This window comes from Ceratina calcarata, unplaced genomic scaffold (assembly GCF_001652005.2).
Source record: "Ceratina calcarata isolate Rehan_Ccalc_2016 unplaced genomic scaffold, ASM165200v1 scaffold1, whole genome shotgun sequence".
In the NCBI taxonomy this organism is placed as follows: domain Eukaryota; kingdom Metazoa; phylum Arthropoda; class Insecta; order Hymenoptera; family Apidae; genus Ceratina; species Ceratina calcarata.
The window spans coordinates 982,748-1,002,220 of record NW_017130860.1 but is presented as its reverse complement, the minus strand read 5'-3'; the positions used below and the strand labels follow the sequence as shown (position 1 = coordinate 1,002,220).

The window sequence follows — 19,473 nt, the reverse complement described above, 5'->3', positions numbered from 1 at the left end:
ATCAGTACCCATAAAATGCCGATTAATCATAGTTAACTCGTTAAATATCGAAGTTAGAAGAAAAACAACTTTTATTTAAAGCATTTTTCGAAGTTTTGACGAAACAAAAATTTTTCAATTTTTTTGGTATTGACTGTTTGGCCAATATTAAAATAGAAGAATTATAGAGTTCAATTGTTATAACGAGATCAATACTCAGTTTTAAAAGATGCTTTTTATTGCCTCATTCTATCTCAAATATTAATATCTCAAATATAAAATTCACTGAACCTTGTTAAGAACGTTTCAGATTCCGAAAATGTATGAATGTTCATTTAAGGAACCTATTTCGCTTGTTGGGGAATCTGTTGAATTCCAGTTTCCTTTCAGCAGCGATAAAGTAACGCCGTCTCGAATTCAGCGTCCACCAAATTTCTTCACGCGTCTTGCTTATTTGCCCGTGAAGTTTAAAGAAAAGTCCGTGCGACCCTTTGTAGCACAGACGGGAGTTTCGGAATGGGCAGACGCGCCTTTGTGCAGCGGAAAGAATGTGGTCGTGGAAGGAAACAGCGCGCATTGAAACTTTTATAACGCGAACCGAGGAAGATGGCTCGTGAATACTTTACGGTGAATACGTTTTATAGAATATTATATTCGAAGTTCCTCGACAGTTGGCTCGGTTAAACGAAATTGCGATATCCGTAATAAAAATAACATTTGGATTGATTCATGAGTTGACGGGTAACAAAATGTCCTTTCAATTTTTAATTGAGACCGTTTAAACTAAGTTCTCCGTAGCCTTTAAGTGGTTCACACAATGGATCACCGCGGAAACCGACAAAAATCAAAGATGGTTTGCTCTCCCCATGGAGAAAACGATAGATTTCCTCAGTAAACCGCTTTCGACGTCCAATTATTATCAGAGCTCGTTCCAACCGGAGGAGAACGCAGCTTTGAAGACTTTGACTGAATCTTCATTGCAACTGATTCGTCTTGATTCTCCCGTTCCGATTGTTTTTAAGCGGCTTGATTCGCCTTTTCTTCAAGTTCCATCGACGTTGCAATGAAACCGATTCCTATTCATGTCCGCCGCATTTATGTCACGTTACAAACGTTTTTCTCCTTTTAATACGCTAATAATTACAACGAATTACAGTTTCTGATTTAAAAGCGTATGAAATGAAAATTGAAATTTATAGAGGCGTTTATTGAATTTTTCGCACGCGAGCTCGGAGGCTCCCACGCGTCCCTCGAATAGAAATCCTGGATGCGTCAGTGCAAACGGCGAAGCCAATAATTGCAAATAAAGGAGCAGCCTTTCCCTTGCACTCCGAAGAAAGGAAAACAGTTCGAGGGCGGGTTGCAACTATCGCGTCGGCCCCTTTACGAGTGAAACTCACGGCAAGAGTGCCTTCCATGATCCAATTTATTTAATTGACTCCCGGAAGAAGTTTCGCAGCACTGTATCGTAACCGTGATTTAGAAATATTTCGAGTCCGTGGGAGGAGACCTTGACTCGATTGCCAGCAAATTGTTCCTCAAGACGAAATACAAGTTCGAGTTTACTCTTTGATTGCCTCAACTTTCATCAGATTTTTTCTTAAATCAATCGTCGTGTCAAAACCAATAAATCTGTTATCAGAATTATTACATAACATACACGTTTCCTAACTCAGTTTGCGCGATAGAGACTCGTATCTCTACGAATTGGACAAAATTCGTTTAATGATTTTGGAAGAGAAATACAGGAGATCTGAGCATTGAAATTATTGCACATGTGTAGTTGCTAATTCATCGTTTCTGCTGACCGAGAGATTGAGTAGAGACTCGTTAAACTTCGCCGAAAACTCGATGCAAAATAGACGTACGCACGTGGCACAGCCAGTTATTTATCAATTCGAATTACTCGCAGAGTTTCAAGCGAATTTATCGCGACCCATGCATCGGTTCCCTTTCGGATCCCATCGTTTCCTATCTGATCAGTTCCTCGGAAAATGTAGACACATACTACGAAGACGATTGCCCATATTTGCATCTTGTCAAATTCGTCGCAATGTTGCCGGCAACCGCATCGATCAATAAATTTTTTAAGCAGGCCGAGGGCAAGGAGTTAATTATCAGAGTATTGAACGATCTCGAGGACCAGTTGGAACAACGAGACGCTCACCACTTATGAAAAAATTAACATCTCTTGTTGCTGAATCGAAAAACAGAGTAAATTATCCCATTAGTCGAAAAGAGGAGGAACGACGAATCACTTAGGAATTGGGTCATCGCGCAGACCCGGCGTGAACGATGGGCCATCATTAAAACGACAGCAATTACGAAGGTCTTCTGATATTATATAATAAGACACGAGGAATGGAAACTGCATTAACGGTTCGATAATATGACAGGTTCAATTTCGTCAGGATTTACTGTAATCCAATTTATTGAGTGCCCTTTCATTCGGTACCATTATACAGATGAACTCTGTTGCATATTCATAAGGGAAGAAATCTCTGTCTCCCTTTTTTCTTTTAATCAAGAATTCCCTGTTTGATGCAAACACTGGTACACTCGATAAAAGTAATTAACACGTTACGTGCCAAGCCATTTTTGCCATGATGGCAATTGATGTTTTGACTAAAGATTGATATATTTCATTGCATCATCAATCCAGATGTAATTAGTTTATATAGAGTAGTTATCACATCATGTACCATAAATGATACACGTGGCATGGACCGTGTTAAGGACACGAGACCTGAAGAGCTTATTCTGTTACACGACTCTGTAATATTAATACAATATATTGCCAATTACGATGATAAAACATCGGACCGAAATTGAACCTCCGTAATTAATATCAATATACTACTGAGAAAACATCTAATTGCCCAGATTCGAGGTTCTTAGATTGGATCTATGGACATCAAACATTAAAGTTAAATTGCAACTGGGAGATTATCGATTATTTCCTTGGAAATAGGTATATAGAATTCTTAAGACGAATTGGTAACACAGTTTAGGAAGAACCGGTAAGCGGCTCCTAACTTCATCTTTGCAAGTCGATGATTTGCAATGTTAATGCGATTCTCGCCTCGATACGTCTTTCATAATGCAATTTGCGATCGTAGCACGCTTGATGCTAAACGAAATAATCTTATAAACAATATAAAAATATATTTTTGGAACCTTAAAACAGCAGTATTGGAGCCATCTTTTTCTCATATTGATTGCGAAACTCATCGCATCAGGGTGAGGAAATTGTGGACCTTGAGATTATATCAGAGAAGGAACCTGAAAAATTTGGTATAAAACGATGAATAGACTCGGGAAACGTTTTAAGAAAAGTCCGAGGTATGTAGCCTACCATAAAAATATTGCGGCGTTGCTTTTTATATTCTCCGGCAGTGAGTTGCGAGCTGCGGATCGTTTTAAGACTAGTCCGTGCAACTTACATTGCATGGGAAATTTCGGAATGACGTTCAATTAATTTAATCAGCAGGATTTTAGGGCGCGGTAACGTAAAGTCTGATCCACCTCGACAATTCTTATTACAGATTTAATAATGATGATCATAATATAATATAATATGTAATATAATGAATAATCATAGTAATTATAATAATAAATTGTCATTTAGAATTATTGTACATCGATATATTATTTAATATAATCTATTTTATATACTCTATATTAATATAGACTTCTATCTGATTCAATTAAATTCTTAAATCTTTATATTTTTTTTTCTTCTTTTATCACCTGCCGAGAGTAAATTCTGGCAACACGAGCGAGAAACACTTACACATTAACGAGGGGAAAGAAAATACACCACCAGAGCGTCGTCATTTTTTTTTCGTTAATAACTTTTCACCGCGTATAACACCGTGTCTCGAAGAACGTCGCTCCACCAGGCAATGTTATACTTAAAATGTACGCTAATAATGAGACCGTAAGGAAGAAAAGTAAAACGATAAAAAAAGGTACGGATGTAACAGTGGCAATAAAATCGTTCCTCTATCGACACGGCGTTGTATCTTTAAACATTTGTTTTCTTTTCTTTTTATTCCATTTTTGAAATTGACTTGTGAAACATTCTTCTATTCGAACATCGTCGAACCCTTTGGATAATCACGCAGTAATTACATCACATGCCGCGCGTGTGATTAGAAAAAACGACGGTGCTAGAAAGGACTAGAGGCTACATCAGAATTAGTAAAAACGAAGAGACTAAACATTAAGCGGTACCACGTGTGTAATCAATGACACGTTCTCTCTCGTAAAGAAATCATTATCGTTTCCCCCATGCAATTTTTTGTACTTTTTTGATTAGGGTTCATTGTTTGGCCGACCTAGTTACCATTTAATCTTTGTCCATTCGCGAATACCTCATCGTTACAAGTACTTAGCTGCATACGCGTACATCTTGGTGCTTAAATAGTAGAACCTACTTGTTTCTCATATTCGCTTTTCGTCTTCTTTTTTTTATAAAAGTTCTATTTTACTGCTACGTTCGCGGTGGTTACGTCACGCACACGTTTGATCCGCGAGCACGTTATCGCTCTCGTTACTTTTACTCTCGCCCTCTCCTCGTTTCTTCGTCTTCCTTTCTTCCCACAGAGAAAAGAACAGCTTAACTGGTATTCAATTTACATTTACATTGTTTTACGCACATCGTAAGCGACCGTGGAGAAAAAACGCACAACGCTCCGCCCTGCTTCTGGTCAGAGAAAAGTGTCGTTGTAATTCGGCCTCGCTGAGTCCCGCTTTTACACTAATATATTAACACAGCTCAAAGTTAACAAGTGATCCAAGGACGATTACAGAATTCAGTTTTCCGGCCCTTAGGTTTACTTATCTTTAAAAATCACATGATCCGTACCAGAATCTCTGAATACTTTCACGCGCATGATCAGACAAAAAGCACGATCAACGAACTTTTTATAGACCTTCCAAGTCGCATACATCACGAAGACTATCTTTTTTCTAATTACAATAAAAGAAAACAAGAATTCTTTTATCCTTAATTTCTTCGTTCTACAATTGCATCGCATGTTGCCTAATAAACAAAACGCATTATATACGCATTCGTTTTAGTTCCAGCCCAAATATAATTCTCTTTTTTTCACCAGTACCATCAATCCGAATTTGGAGTCCAACACACAAAACCGTACCGTGTGTTTAACAATGTTTAATAACTTTCTAGTCGTGAACATATCGTGAAAATTAATGTTACATATTCTTTGATAATTAGTCTCGTGAACATTTCTACAGCGTAATCGTCAATTTATTGTGAATAAAGCTAAATCTAGTCGAAGCGCTTTTAGCCATAACAAAACGAAATTTGTTAACTTACTGGTCTGACACCCGAAATCGCACTTTGGCAATGGAACTACCTATCGCGCAGCCCCGTGATTAAGTAACAAATAAAATGATACAGCAACTACTCTCGTAAAGATGAAAATCCCGTGTAATTAAACAGCATGATTTGATAAGATTTAAAATGTTTCGACAGTTCAACAACCAATGTTAATGTACAAAGATCGTGCTTACATTGGCAATGAATGAGTGCGTGCATTTAACTTCTTTTTCCGTTGCGTTCGAACGATCGTAGATCCTTGAGATCTATCGTTAAAATTTGTCTCGGGGAAATTACGGAGAAAAGTCTTCTCGGCTAAATTTGCAAACTCAATCGATCGCACCTTGTTATTCGTCTTCCGTGTCGCCGTCGCTACTGTAATCTTGTAAAATTGCTGGTCTCAAAAAAGGTGCATTGTTGGTTTGACTATAAACAAATGGTAAACGATTGGAAGACGAACTGTAAGACAAAAATTGATTTAGCGAACATCGAAACACTTACGCGAGTCTTCGATAATGATTTAACCATTCCTCCAACATTTGTGCTACCAGTAAAGGTCTTTTGTGTAACTTTTGTTGCGCAACAAGAATTCCACCTTCGGTTCTACACACATCGAGCCATTCTTTCAAGATAGCTTCCTCTCGGCCTACTTCCTCTGGACTCAGGAAATGTATCGGTAGAAGTTTATGTTCTCGATCCATCAACGGCATGAACGTAGTCTGCATTTGTGTCTGCAGCTGTTGAAGGGGACCGTTGCCGCTGCCCAAGCCTACACCGCCGTGAGACGAAAGGGGTGGAATTCTGGACGATGCGTACGGTTCGATCGGGACTAAAGCTGTGAAGTGACCACGTGTATAACCCAAAGCAATAGGCGAACGAATGCAAAACGAGGGTTCCCATAAGAGTGGAAGGTAAACACCTTCGAATCTCGCGTAACCTGTAATATTTGATTAGATGATAGTTCGATGTATTACACACGTATCCGCATGAACGCGAGATGCTTACCGATGTCTTCTCCTCGAAAACTTTTAACGTACTTGACACCGTAAACGATAATAGGTCGTCTCAATATATGAGCAAGCGCGAACACGTGTAATTGTTCCAAAGCACTTCCCGGTTGAGCGGCCGTAGCTAATAAGCTCTCCCAATCTTCTTGCCACTGCGTTTCTTCCAATGTAAAAGCTAACATCCTGGATGCTTGCGAAGCTTCGTACTCTCTCCATCGAGGGTAAAAGCTAGATCGATAAAAGTACACGCGACGTTAATAAATAATGACGTTATCAATCCTTCGACTTCGTAAACTTACAATTGACCAGCCTGTTGCAAAGAATCGGCGAGGGCTCTCCTTAAAGCGTTATCTCGATCAAACACACCCCATGTAGCTTGCATCACAGAATCCAATAAACAATCTCCGGCAGATCTGTTCCAGAGCGCGTGCAAGCGACTTCCTAAACGTTCGGTAATTTCTAAAGACCAATTTAGCGCCGGCGGTTCTCCACCGCCGCCTTCCAGTTGCTGCTGGGCCTCTTTATCTAATAACTCTTCCAACATTTGCTCTTGCACTATAGTTGGCAAGTCTTCAACCTGATAAACAAAATTTTCTGTTCTGTATTGAAATGTAATTCGCGCGATACGATGTATCTTGGACAAACCCTAATATCCCGTAAGAAATCCCGAGAAAGAAATGTATAATAACCTCAGAAGGCAAGGCAAACGTAGCTATGTCAGTGACGAAATAACATGGAAAAGAACCCTTGCGCAATCGGATACTATTAGTGACGTGTCTGCGTATTTGAGCAGCCAAATCAGGTGCAACATAACTGGGTACCCTCTTTACTCCAGACCCGGAACCTTCAATTTGTGATAACAACGTTGCTAGTATATCCTCCCTTTGAAAACTGTTGAAAACAAGACAAACTATGTATAAACCAGTCCAAGGAATTTGCCTTTTCTCGTTCGACAATCGATTTAGTTCGCTACACGCGTAATGAAAGAGTTGAAACGTTGCCAAAGAATGTATACATTCATATAATTATATAAAATAAAAGCTAAAGAAATCGTATGTCAAAAATTGCTTCCCACTGACCTAATAGCTAAATGTACTAAGGTATGTCCAACATCAAAAGCGCTACTTCTATTTAGAAGTAGAACTTCCGAATGCGTCAACTGACGAGCAGGATCACCTCCACTTGCCAAATATGCTTCGACAGGAGCATTGTCACCTTCCACAATACCGAGACACGCGTTTAACCAGCACCAATCGGTATGACGTCGTAAATGTTTTAGTCTACGTTCGTAATCACAATTATTAGGGGACTGAGGAGTCGACAAACTGTCGTTTCTGCTATCAGGATATCTGTTCGAATTCCTGCAATAAAATACGATGTGTATAATGGCAATTTTCCATGGTATACAAAGGATTTGAGAAGTAAGTTTACCTTCGTCCTACAGCCAAATTCTCGTCCCTCTGGTTTTGGTGAATGTACGGTGCATGGGCTGGAGATGGCAAGCCACGTTGACTATGATCTCTTTCTGGGCTTGGTAAAATAACACCCACATTATTGGTTGTTTTCTCTCGTCTATCTTTTTCTTTAGGATTACCGCACATCACACACTTCGTGGCTTTTGGCCAATTTTCATAAGTACATACAATACAAGACCACTTCTCAGGATGTAAATTAGTTTGTAAATTGTAATATCTTTCCGGGTGTAAGTTTATCGGTGGCGGATTAGATCCTGAGTTTGGCGGCGGATCTCCTAGCCTAAGAGGTGCTAGGTGTTCGTGCAAATTCGAGGCTACAGAGTGTATAGATTGATTGAGACCCGTAGATTTTCTGTTTCCACACTGAACACAATGTGTGGTATTTTGATAGTTAAGATAGGTACACATCGTACAGGACCATTTTCCCAATGGTACATTTTGACTATAGTTCTGAGAGCTAAGATTGTATGAATCCGTCGGACTTAAATGATTTACCGGGCCAGACGCAACGTTCGATCCGGATCTCTGAGGGCTTGGATCTCGTAGGCGATAAATATCCTCCCCTAATAAAGGCTTGGCACCTCTGCACATCGTGCATTTCAGTGACGAAGGCCAATTCTCGTATGTACAATATTCACAGGTCCATTTTGACTCCTGTTCCTCAAGCCTGCTATTCATTTTCTCTATATGGCCCTTTTTTGTATTAAATTCTATTGTCCTCGATACATAGACAATACGATGCTGATATATACTCTACTTAATCGTATTTATAAAGTATAAAACTGGTGTCCAAAGTTACATTAAATACTCGTTAAATCACTATTGCATGTAGTAAGAAAATTTTGCATAGTTCTTTTAATCGTAAAATGTGATGCGAAGATAATTCCCATAAACATTGGATGATATTATGTACTTGTCATAGAATGAAGTTCATGTCATGTGTCTAACATGTTGATCATATGTAAGAAAATAAAAGCTGCCACGGTGATGTGTGTGTAGACAGCTACCAAAATCTGTAAAGGAGAAAAGAAAACGTATGACTAATAAAAAGAATCGTGATATGTACAAACGAATACATGTACTGTTAATCAGAAATCAGGTGTTATTCGTTGATGTCGGAGTTAGAAGAGCAATGTTTATTTCCATTAAATGTCCGTATCGCGCGCGATATATACATGTACGAAAAGTGGCAAGAGTGCAGTATCACCTACGCAACATCGAATTGTTGTGACGAAATCGAATAAATGGCCCGAGCCTAAAACGCGGTAAACTATGTGTATAACCAAGGTTTAAAATATGACTGACCTCTGGCCGCTTTTTAATGCCGTGCTCGCACGTCACGTCAAGGAGAAACGTGAACACAATTTGTCCGGGAACAATGCGAAACTTAATATACACGTGGTGGATCTAGATTGGGGCTATCTGGCAAGAGTCGAGCCTGGGTATCCCGAAAGTCGCTGTCACGCGCGGATAAGCTCCATCGAAGTACTATGCATCGGTCGATCGCTTCGAAAGCAACGGCGAGGACGGTCGTGGAATCGTAGGAATCACGCACTACCGCCAGCGGCCCACTTTAATCCCATTTAACAAAAAAAAATGGTAAGACACTGATCGCGTAATGGATTGTTCGCGAGGACGAAAGCCCGCGAAAGCCTTCTCTCCTCGCGTTAAAACTCGAATAGTAATCTTATATTCCCCACCGACGAAGAGACCCGAGGCACGTCACTCGTCGAACGGGTGAAACGCGACGAGCGAAACAAGACGAGTAACACCTTTCTCCGCACTCACTCACTCCTCGAGGATGGACGCGCGGCACTTTGCGCCTCGTTTCCTTTCTACGAAACGAACGCAGTCATCGTGTTTTCCTTCGAACTGGCATGCGATCGCGAAGCAGCGGACTTTATTGAGAAAATAGGTTTTGACAATCATCCGCAAACAGATGTCAGTGCTGCCAATTGTCAGCCTCTCGACGACGTCGACGTTTCACGGAGTTACGTCACGCGCGCTTCATCAACGTGTATTCCTAACCGCGTTCGTTTCGTTCGTTCCTTTTAAATGAACTCATCCATGGAGGTGATCAGAATCCGTACAAGTACGACTCCTTCGGTAAATAATTGCAATTAATAATACCACAGACTCCGTGTCGTGGTTACACTGGTCGTGTATCATGTCCGTTTCCGGCTTTTGAGATCCGTACATACTCACTCACTTATTTTCCTATTGCCCTTGACATTCCGGTCCCAATTTCAGGACACCTTCACTGTCTTCGATCTCAAAATATGCGCGGTCTTATCGGAATTACAAGACGGGTCTCTTATAAGCAATCGCGAGTATCATAATTAGCATATACAAACTGTTCACAATGAACCATTTGTTCATGCGACGAACACGGGAAACAATTTTTTATTTATAAATATCTCGGCCGAGCGCCAAATGGGGCTTAGCCTAGACATCTATCCTTGACATTTGATTGAGTAAGATCGTTATCATATCGCCAAATACGTTTAACACGGAACAGAATTTTCCCAAAATTTTCCTATTTGTCCTCCGGATTTACGTACCCTGTTCGTGAAAGTTCTGTTCTCCAAGATATCGTCTGCTAACCGACTACCACTGACGTCACAGTACACCAGCTGAAAGCTACTGGCATAGCGGTACCTCGCAACGCGATACAACTTTTTTTTCCCGGGGATATTTGCATTCGAAATCTATTCACAGCAAAGATCTCATTATGAACATCACGATATTGTACGGGAGTGAGACAGGCACTGCACAAGACGTTGCTGAACAAATTTGGAAAAGTGCCAAAAGGTTTTGTTATTGTCCTCACGTTGTATATATATCCACAAGGAATGTTTCATAATTCCAAAATTGATGATCGTTTGCCTCTCGTTTCAGGAAAGGGTTGAATAGCACCGTTTCTGCGATGAATGACTATGACGTTAGAGGTCTCGATTCAGAGAAATTGATAGTGTTCGTAGTTGCAACTACAGGCCAAGGAGATCCACCTGACAATATGAGACAGTTTTGGAAATTTCTGTTGAGAAAGCATTTGCCAACCACGTTACTCTCCAATTTAATGTACGGGGTGTTAGGCTTGGGTGACAGTTCTTATCAGAAATTTAATTTTGCTGCAAAGAAATTAAACAAGAGATTGATACAACTAGGTGCGAAGGAATTGCTGTCTATCGGGCTAGCAGATGATCAGCACGATTTAGGAATAGATGCTACTGTTGGTCCTTGGCTAGAAAGGTTCTGGATGACAGTTTCTAATACATATAATGTTCCTACAATAGATTTGATCAGTAATCAGAATAACATCATCGAAAGATTCAATGTTTCCGAAGTAGAGAGAAGTTCCAAGAATGATAAGTATTGCTCGGCTGATATCTTCATGGCAGAAGTCTCTTTGAACGATGAAATAAAAGTGGGTACAATAATTGAAAATAATAGAACCACCGCAAAAGATCATTTTCAAGATGTTAGATTAATTAAATTTATGTCGGATAACGTTAATTATGAACCTGGAGATATAGTGTACGTTAGACCCAAAAACTCCAAGGATCAAGTCAAAAGATTTTTCACCGTACTGAATGACAATAATGTACAATTAGATCCAGATATGTTAATTAGTGTAACTGAGAAAGAAATTAAAGTACCCACTGTCCTAAAAAGAATTTTAACGTTACGTCAAATTGTCGAGCAATATTGGGATTTGAACTTTAAACCACGACGATCGACGATGCAAGTACTATCTTGCATCAGCGATAGTGAATTGGAAAAGGAAAAATTACATGAATTTACCACGGCCAGTGGACAGGAAGAGTTATATAGTTATATTAATAGACCGAGAAGAAATATTTTAGAACTATTGGCAGATTTTCCACATACGACTAGCAAATTGAACGTAAAAGTACTATTCGAGATTATGTCTCCTATAAAACCACGAGCTTTTAGCATAGCTTCAAGTTCAAGACTGACTCCGAACGAAATCCATCTCCTAGTGGCTGTAGTAAAATATAAAACAAAATTATTAGAACCGAGATATGGATTATGTTCTAACTGGCTGGCAACTCTGTTGGAGGGAGAGAAAATAATATTTTGGATACAGAAAGGAACTTTTAAATTTCAATATGACAGGCCAATGATACTTATTGGTCCCGGGACAGGGGTTGCACCGTTTCGTTCAGTTTTATTAGAGAAATCCGTGTCGAACAAGGATTTGGAAGACTGTGTTTTAATTTTTGGTTGTAGAAATAAAGAAAAAGATTATCATTGTAGGGATGACCTCGAACGCTTGTCGCGAGAGAAGCATTTACAGTTATATTGTGCATTTTCCAGAGATCAAGAAGATAAAATGTAAGTGGATATAAATTATTCAAATCTGGATTAACGCTTCTTATGTAACATATCCTGATATACGTTTCAGATATGTACAGCATATTATACGCGAACAGAAACAATTGTGTTGGGAATTTCTTACCAGAAATGGCAATATTTATCTAGCAGGAAATTCGAAAAATATGCCAAGCTGTGTTCGCGAAGAATTTGTTAACCTAATTAAAGAAATGACTGAATCAACAAACGACGAAGCAGAAAATTTTGTTAAACAACTAGAGAATAAAAATCGATATCAAGTCGAAACCTGGGGCTGATGAAATGTGCACAACAAAATAATGTTAACTGAGAAAGAAATTAAAGTACCCACTGTCCTAAAAAGAATTTTAACGTTACGTCAAATTGTCGAGCAATATTGGGATTTGAACTTTAAACCACGACGATCGACGATGCAAGTACTATCTTGCATCAGCGATAGTGAATTGGAAAAGGAAAAATTACATGAATTTACCACGGCCAGTGGACAGGAAGAGTTATATAGTTATATTAATAGACCGAGAAGAAATATTTTAGAACTATTGGCAGATTTTCCACATACGACTAGCAAATTGAACGTAAAAGTACTATTCGAGATTATGTCTCCTATAAAACCACGAGCTTTTAGCATAGCTTCAAGTTCAAGACTGACTCCGAACGAAATCCATCTCCTAGTGGCTGTAGTAAAATATAAAACAAAATTATTAGAACCGAGATATGGATTATGTTCTAACTGGCTGGCAACTCTGTTGGAGGGAGAGAAAATAATATTTTGGATACAGAAAGGAACTTTTAAATTTCAATATGACAGGCCAATGATACTTATTGGTCCCGGGACAGGGGTTGCACCGTTTCGTTCAGTTTTATTAGAGAAATCCGTGTCGAACAAGGATTTGGAAGACTGTGTTTTAATTTTTGGTTGTAGAAATAAAGAAAAAGATTATCATTGTAGGGATGACCTCGAACGCTTGTCGCGAGAGAAGCATTTACAGTTATATTGTGCATTTTCCAGAGATCAAGAAGATAAAATGTAAGTGGATATAAATTATTCAAATCTGGATTAACGCTTCTTATGTAACATATCCTGATATACGTTTCAGATATGTACAGCATATTATACGCGAACAGAAACAATTGTGTTGGGAATTTCTTACCAGAAATGGCAATATTTATCTAGCAGGAAATTCGAAAAATATGCCAAGCTGTGTTCGCGAAGAATTTGTTAACCTAATTAAAGAAATGACTGAATCAACAAACGACGAAGCAGAAAATTTTGTTAAACAACTAGAGAATAAAAATCGATATCAAGTCGAAACCTGGGGCTGATGAAATGTGCACAACAAAATAATGTACCTAATAAATATTAATTATAATCCTGCCTTGTATATTGCTATGTTTACTTGCTAAGGAGAACCAGCAGCGTGAAAAATGGCTAAATATAGAAACATTCCTTTTAATTGAATCAATCGAGTAGCCACGACTGGCCTTCCTTGCATTAGTCATACATACCACCAACGTTCGCGACCAGTAATTTTTTTCAGTACTCTGATTTGAATATGGTAGCATGCGCGCGTATCGCTATTCGCATCGCGAACTAGTTCGTGCGTGGATCTCCGCGCGGCGTGGAGCTCAATTGTCGAACTCCAGCCCTTTCTTATCTTAACCTACAAAAATAAAGCAGAAACATGGTACGCGTTGCACGTTGGGGAACAGTTCTATTCATAACTCGAGCGCCTTAACTACCGAGCCGAAGATGCAGTGATATACCGATACGTGCACGTAGAATCATTTTACTCGATACGCGATCGAAACTGGTAGCATTTGACAAATCGCCACACAAATGCCGATTACGTTAATAATTTTAAGCATCACGAATTCGTCGAGAATTATTTGAATTTATTCGTATAACTAGTCCGTCCTATTCGTGAAACCACGAGGAGCGAGCACCGGAAATTTGCCACCACACTTCGATCGACACGTGAAATGTTTTAACCCCTCCGAAGCATCACAATTTTTTAATTTCATTTGAGTTCAAAAAGGTCTGCGGGAAAATGGCAGGCAGTTACACAAAAAAGGAATTCAGCGTGGGTCCTGAGGAACAGACTCTGCTAAAAGATTCGAATGGGACACGCATTCTGCCCGCGAAAGGTATACGCTACTTCCCTTTCTCCATTCGCATTCTCTTTTCTTTCACTTTTTCTTTCGTCGCGGTTTCAATCGCTCAGCCCAACTTCGATATACTTGAAATACTAACAGTTCTCGCTGTTCTTGGAAGCGTCCGCTTGCTTTTTTATTTTCATCACCAACGCTTGACCAAACCGGTCACATGCTAGTAAAGATTCGCACAACCTTTCCATGTTAGTGCTCGAACATTGTATGTAACATCGGTTGGGGTGCTTCGTTCGGATTTATTTTCGTGAGAGGAAGAAGTCGAACCGTATCTCTATTATAAACTGCTAAGTAATATTTTTGCATGCTTATTGAAAAATATTTTTCAATTATTGCAACTATGTATTGAAATCATTCAATATCTTTCGTTTTTTTTATGTATGGAATGAAGTAATATACTTGTAATAAAACGACATACATAAAATATAATTTTTGACCTTTCAACTACACCGTAAGTGTTATCTGTTTGAAAGTATAAATATTTGATGTTCTTTTCTTGCTGTCTCTATGTACTTGTCAGATAGCTTTATCAACCGGCTGATGTTCTCACTTTTCATTAGTATTCATTCTACAGATACTAGCTTTGAATGGAGATAAAGACCAATTGACAGAAGCCAAATAAAAAGATATAACACTGTTATCTATCATTTTTACCCTGAACACTTTCTACATGCAAATAATGATAAATCGAATAATATTTATGTCATATTACGATCATCAGGGCATGGGCATCATTTTTGCTTGCATCTCATCTTAAAATATTATATTATAAATATATGTAATTATTATATATGTTATACAGGTCTATAATATTATAAGACGAAATGGAACTTAAAATGAATCTTATACAAATGTCTTGTTCCCAGATTGCAATCAAACTTGCTATAATACATTTATGATTTATTTTGCAACTGATAATGTTTTATGTTTTTCTTACATCCAATGATCATGTTTATGTCGGTACAATCAATTCTTTTCATTCTGTATGTTACATAAAGCTAAGATATAAATATGATATCACTTGCGTATGTATGGTGTACACAGATGCGTGTTCATTGTATTAATAAATTGCTCTGAATTGGAGCATTATTAAACTGTTCTTAAGATAACTCTCACAACTGCGGTAGTTTGTGTCATCATAAATCATGACGTTGAAGTAGATATGTTACCGTAGGTACCGAGCCTGTTCGTCTCTCTCCTGGTTGGGAAGGTACAGGTAGACCTGATGAGGAATTAAATTTCGAAGGTGTTACAATGGATCAAGCAGATCTTGAATTAAATCCTCCCAAAGATAGGTAAACATAGTTCCCAGCACGAATAACTGGAAATCTACATTTCATACTGATTTACGTTGAAACATATAATTTTAGATTAAATATAGTATTCTGCATAATGGTACTTCATGGAATTGGTGCCTTGATGCCATGGAATATGTTTATAACAGCGAAAAACGTATGTCTCTGACATAAATTGTTTCGTCGTTCTATTGCTAATTTAAATCCGATCGAATAATGTTCAATTTAATTTGTAGTATTTTGTAAATTATAAATTATCCGAGGAATATACAGGGATTCAGACAAACTATGCTACAAATTTTCTCGCTTACGTAGCATTTGCCGCACAAATACCGAATCTACTGTTTAACTGGTTAAATGTATTTTTACAATTCGGGTGCGTATACTTCTTGACGATGCTGCGCAAATTAAATCGGAAAGGAGACGTAAAATCTAAAGATATGTTTTTTATTATAGCGGGAATTTGACAACGCGTATAGTATGGGGCATCTCTGTTCAAGTTTTAATATTTGTATTCACCGTTATTTTCGCAATGACAGATAGCTCTAACTGGCCTGGTGTCTTCTTTTGGACCACCATGACTTCTGTTGTTATATTAAACAGTAAGAAAAAAGTCTCGCAAGTCACTATTCTACCAGTCCTCATTCGCATTCGTATTTTAATTTGTTCGATATCTTTCAGCTGCTAACGGAATTTACCAAAACTCTGTGTTTGGTATGGCTGCAAAATTACCAGCAAAGTATACAGGGGCTGTTGTGTTAGGCTCGGTAAATATCAACCTTTATAAAATGATGAGAACGTCAAGCGACACATAAAGATGTCTTCGTCTTATGCTTTCAGAACATAAGTGGAACGTTTACAGCCTTAATTAACTTACTTGCTCAATACATGGCACCAAACGCCCGGACCGCAGCGATATATTATTTTATTACAGCTCTGTTTGTTCTTCTCGCATGCTTTGATACTTATTTCGCACTCCCAATAAATGTAAGATTTTCCACGGGACAAATCAAATGCTGTTGGGTGTTCTATATAAATAATTATTTCTTTTGTAGAGATTTTATCGGTATCGCGAATTATTACACAAGAAGGAAGTAAGTAAAAGACAGTTGGAAAATAGTACGAGAGGCAAGCACGACACACCGCCTTATTGGAAAATATTTAAACAATGTTTCCCTCAGTGTGTCAACATATTTCTTGTATTCTTTGTAACTCTGTCTGTGTTTCCATCCGTTCAATCTGACATAATATCAATGGATCCGAACTTCATAATTCCACCTGATTATTATGTCACTATCATGTGTTTTCTTACTTTTAACGTTTGTGCGCTAATCGGTAGTTCCATCGCATCGTCGGTCCAGTGGGCAAGTATAATTTTTAATCCAAAATCGTTCACTAATGTTGAACGATTATTTTTAAATCTACATTCTTCTTGCAGCCTAGTAAAAGATACTTGGTGATACCAGTTGCTTTGCGCCTCTTGTATATACCATTGTTTTTATTATGTAATTACCAGCCGCGCGGTGTCACGAGAACACTACCGGTGTACATTGATAACGACTGTGCATACTTTGTGATCGCTGTTACGATGGGTATAAGTAGCGGATATTTGTCATCGGTGGCCATGATGTACTGTCCAAGGTAGATAGCAAGACAAGTGATAATCTCCCTTGAGTATTTCAAGTCTTATTAAAAAATTTGTTTGATTCTAGAATGGTAGAATCACAATACACAGCAACGGCTGGTATGTTTGGTGCAGCGACACTGATCACTGGGATATTTAGTGGAATATTATTTTCTATGGCCATGCCCAGCTTGGTATCGAACATATCGTTTACGTTATCTTAACGTGTACAGCGGCCAGTGAGAAGGTATTGAACCATATTTAAGACCATTCGTTAAGTAGAAGAATCAAAAGAAGAGCGCAAAAAAAATAAAAACGGTATTGGTTATCGTCGAGTACGATCTAATTTGCACTACTTATAATAGACTGTTCTCAGCATCTGAGGACACTGAAGCCTGAAAATAAATATTATCGATGTTTTCGATTCGTTTTTTAAAATATTACAAACTTTTTTATTACATTATTAAAAAAAAGTATGTAATAAGAATGTTAGAACACCGAGTTTAAAATTTGACAAAGAAAGATGAAAACCTGTTGTTATTCCAAGTTTCTATTAATGATAGTAATAGTTAATCACTGCCCCAATTAAAATATTAATACTAAATTGGACCAATAAGCCTTAATACCATTAAAACCATGAATTATCAGGTATTTCACGCGTATGAGTTAACTTGAAGCCGCTAAAATAAGCACATAAAAAATCTTTACACTTAACAGTTGTTATTTACATAGACCAAATCTACGATAAGACTGTGGTTTGTTAACTTTTCGTACTAACAGTGTAACTAAATTTAGGACTGAGCCATATACAATATTATTGACAAAGATGTTTAAATGGGAAAAGAAACATTTTCTTCTTTGTTAGACGCTTAGTATTATACTAACATAATGAAATCTACGATACTTATAGCAGTTAAAGTACACACAGATATGGAATGAAATAACACAGTAAACAAACGTTTTTTAGCGGGAGAAAGACTTTTATCATGTTCTTAATTGCTTTATTATACTTTATATGGTTGTGCCTTCATCTTAAATAGTAAGTAGATTATATTACCTTTTATTTGTTTTATATATTTTGATGCGCCGCATTAACTTTTTTACAGTATTTTATTACTAACAGACATGAATACTGGACTACCAATTCTTTTTCACAACAATACGTAACGTTATAAAGCGTAAAAATAGTTTGATTAACATATATAATTACCGTAAATTTCATTTTGACCCCAATATTACTTATTTAGTTTTGTTTTATGTACTCATTTCACTATTTTTACTGCATTTATACACATTTTATGTGCTGAAAAATACTTCGGTTTAGTTTACGTACTATGCATTAAAAAAAATAATTAAAGTGACAGTGTATATATAAACGAATATGTCAGCATAAACTTGAATGATATATCATAATCGGCTTCGATGCACTATTTTTTGTGCATGTATTCAAATTTTATCTTACTTTTGTAAGAATAAATATTCTACACTTAATACTATTTTATATTTGATTCAATTGTTTTTACAACAAAATTCGAATTTTTAACTATTTATTTTGAAAAATAATCGATTTTAAATAGTATGTTACATTTCGCTATATTAGTAGAAAAGAAGACAATGAAAGGTGTGCATCACACACGTAATGAATTTCAATTTAAGTATAATTAAGATCTGTAAATATTATCTAAGTGCTTCCACATGTGATTAACATGTGACGCTTAAAATCTGCATTTTAATTATAAGCTATATCGCTTACTCTCTACGTCTGATCGATTGACGCATATAATCGTAATTACCAATACTCTTTATACACTTTCAACGTATCCTCAGCTGAATTGATCAATCATAATCGTATATTCATAAATATATAAATACCTTGCTAACGATAAACCCTGAAATTACCTCAAATGTTATGTATATCCCGTGTTGACCACAAATTTTATTCTAAAACATAGAATCCGAATTCCTAGAAGGACAATCCTCCGTATGAAGCAATCCAGACAATAAATTATAAATGAAATTCAATAAACCAATGAATGAGAAAATCATTGAAATTAAAGCTGATAGAGCATAGAAGGGATATTTTTATATTGATTCACTTGTGGACATGTTTCATCGAAAATTGTTTAATGCATATCATTACGTAGATTAGGCTCTCTTCCGTAAGTTATAGTGTGATTATTCACTTAAAAAAATATATATATAA

At 37.5% G+C, this 19,473-nt stretch overlaps 2 protein-coding genes across 6 annotated transcripts; one reads left to right on the top strand and one right to left on the bottom strand.

The window, feature by feature from the left end:
* Nucleotides 1–3,681: 3,681 nt before the first annotated feature.
* Nucleotides 3,682–10,456, bottom strand: trbd (ubiquitin thioesterase trabid). Of its 4 annotated transcripts, XM_018026771.2 has the most exons (9): nucleotides 9,509–9,735; nucleotides 9,114–9,379; nucleotides 7,765–8,821; nucleotides 7,413–7,694; nucleotides 7,023–7,224; nucleotides 6,633–6,910; nucleotides 6,332–6,561; nucleotides 5,828–6,263; nucleotides 3,682–5,752 (listed from the first exon to the last, which is right to left on the bottom strand). In XM_018026771.2, exons 3-9 carry the CDS (start codon nucleotides 8,484–8,486, stop codon nucleotides 5,674–5,676), a joined length of 2,229 nt encoding a protein of 742 aa, XP_017882260.1. In that variant the 5' UTR covers nucleotides 8,487–8,821; nucleotides 9,114–9,379; nucleotides 9,509–9,735; the 3' UTR covers nucleotides 3,682–5,673. The 4 variants fall into 4 exon arrangements, with proteins under 4 accessions (XP_017882260.1, XP_017882489.1, XP_017882406.1 ...); XM_018027000.2 differs by lacking the exons at nucleotides 9,114–9,379; nucleotides 9,509–9,735 and adding an exon at nucleotides 10,370–10,456; XM_018026917.2 differs by lacking the exon at nucleotides 9,114–9,379 and having other exon boundaries at nucleotides 9,597–9,735.
* A 60-nt stretch (nucleotides 10,457–10,516) lies between these two features.
* On the top strand, nucleotides 10,517–18,471 carry LOC108626123 (NADPH-dependent diflavin oxidoreductase 1). Of its 2 annotated transcripts, XM_018026640.2 has the most exons (12): nucleotides 10,517–10,619; nucleotides 10,707–12,167; nucleotides 12,238–12,341; nucleotides 15,526–15,646; nucleotides 15,722–15,803; nucleotides 15,883–16,022; nucleotides 16,103–16,248; nucleotides 16,328–16,413; nucleotides 16,487–16,633; nucleotides 16,702–17,010; nucleotides 17,085–17,287; nucleotides 17,359–18,471. In XM_018026640.2, exons 1-12 carry the CDS (start codon nucleotides 10,540–10,542, stop codon nucleotides 17,492–17,494), a joined length of 3,015 nt encoding a protein of 1,004 aa, XP_017882129.1. In that variant the 5' UTR covers nucleotides 10,517–10,539; the 3' UTR covers nucleotides 17,495–18,471. The 2 variants fall into 2 exon arrangements, with proteins under 2 accessions (XP_017882129.1, XP_026673526.1); XM_026817725.1 differs by lacking the exons at nucleotides 10,517–10,619; nucleotides 10,707–12,167; nucleotides 12,238–12,341 and adding an exon at nucleotides 13,738–14,330.
* The last annotated feature ends 1,002 nt before the right edge of the window (nucleotides 18,472–19,473 follow it).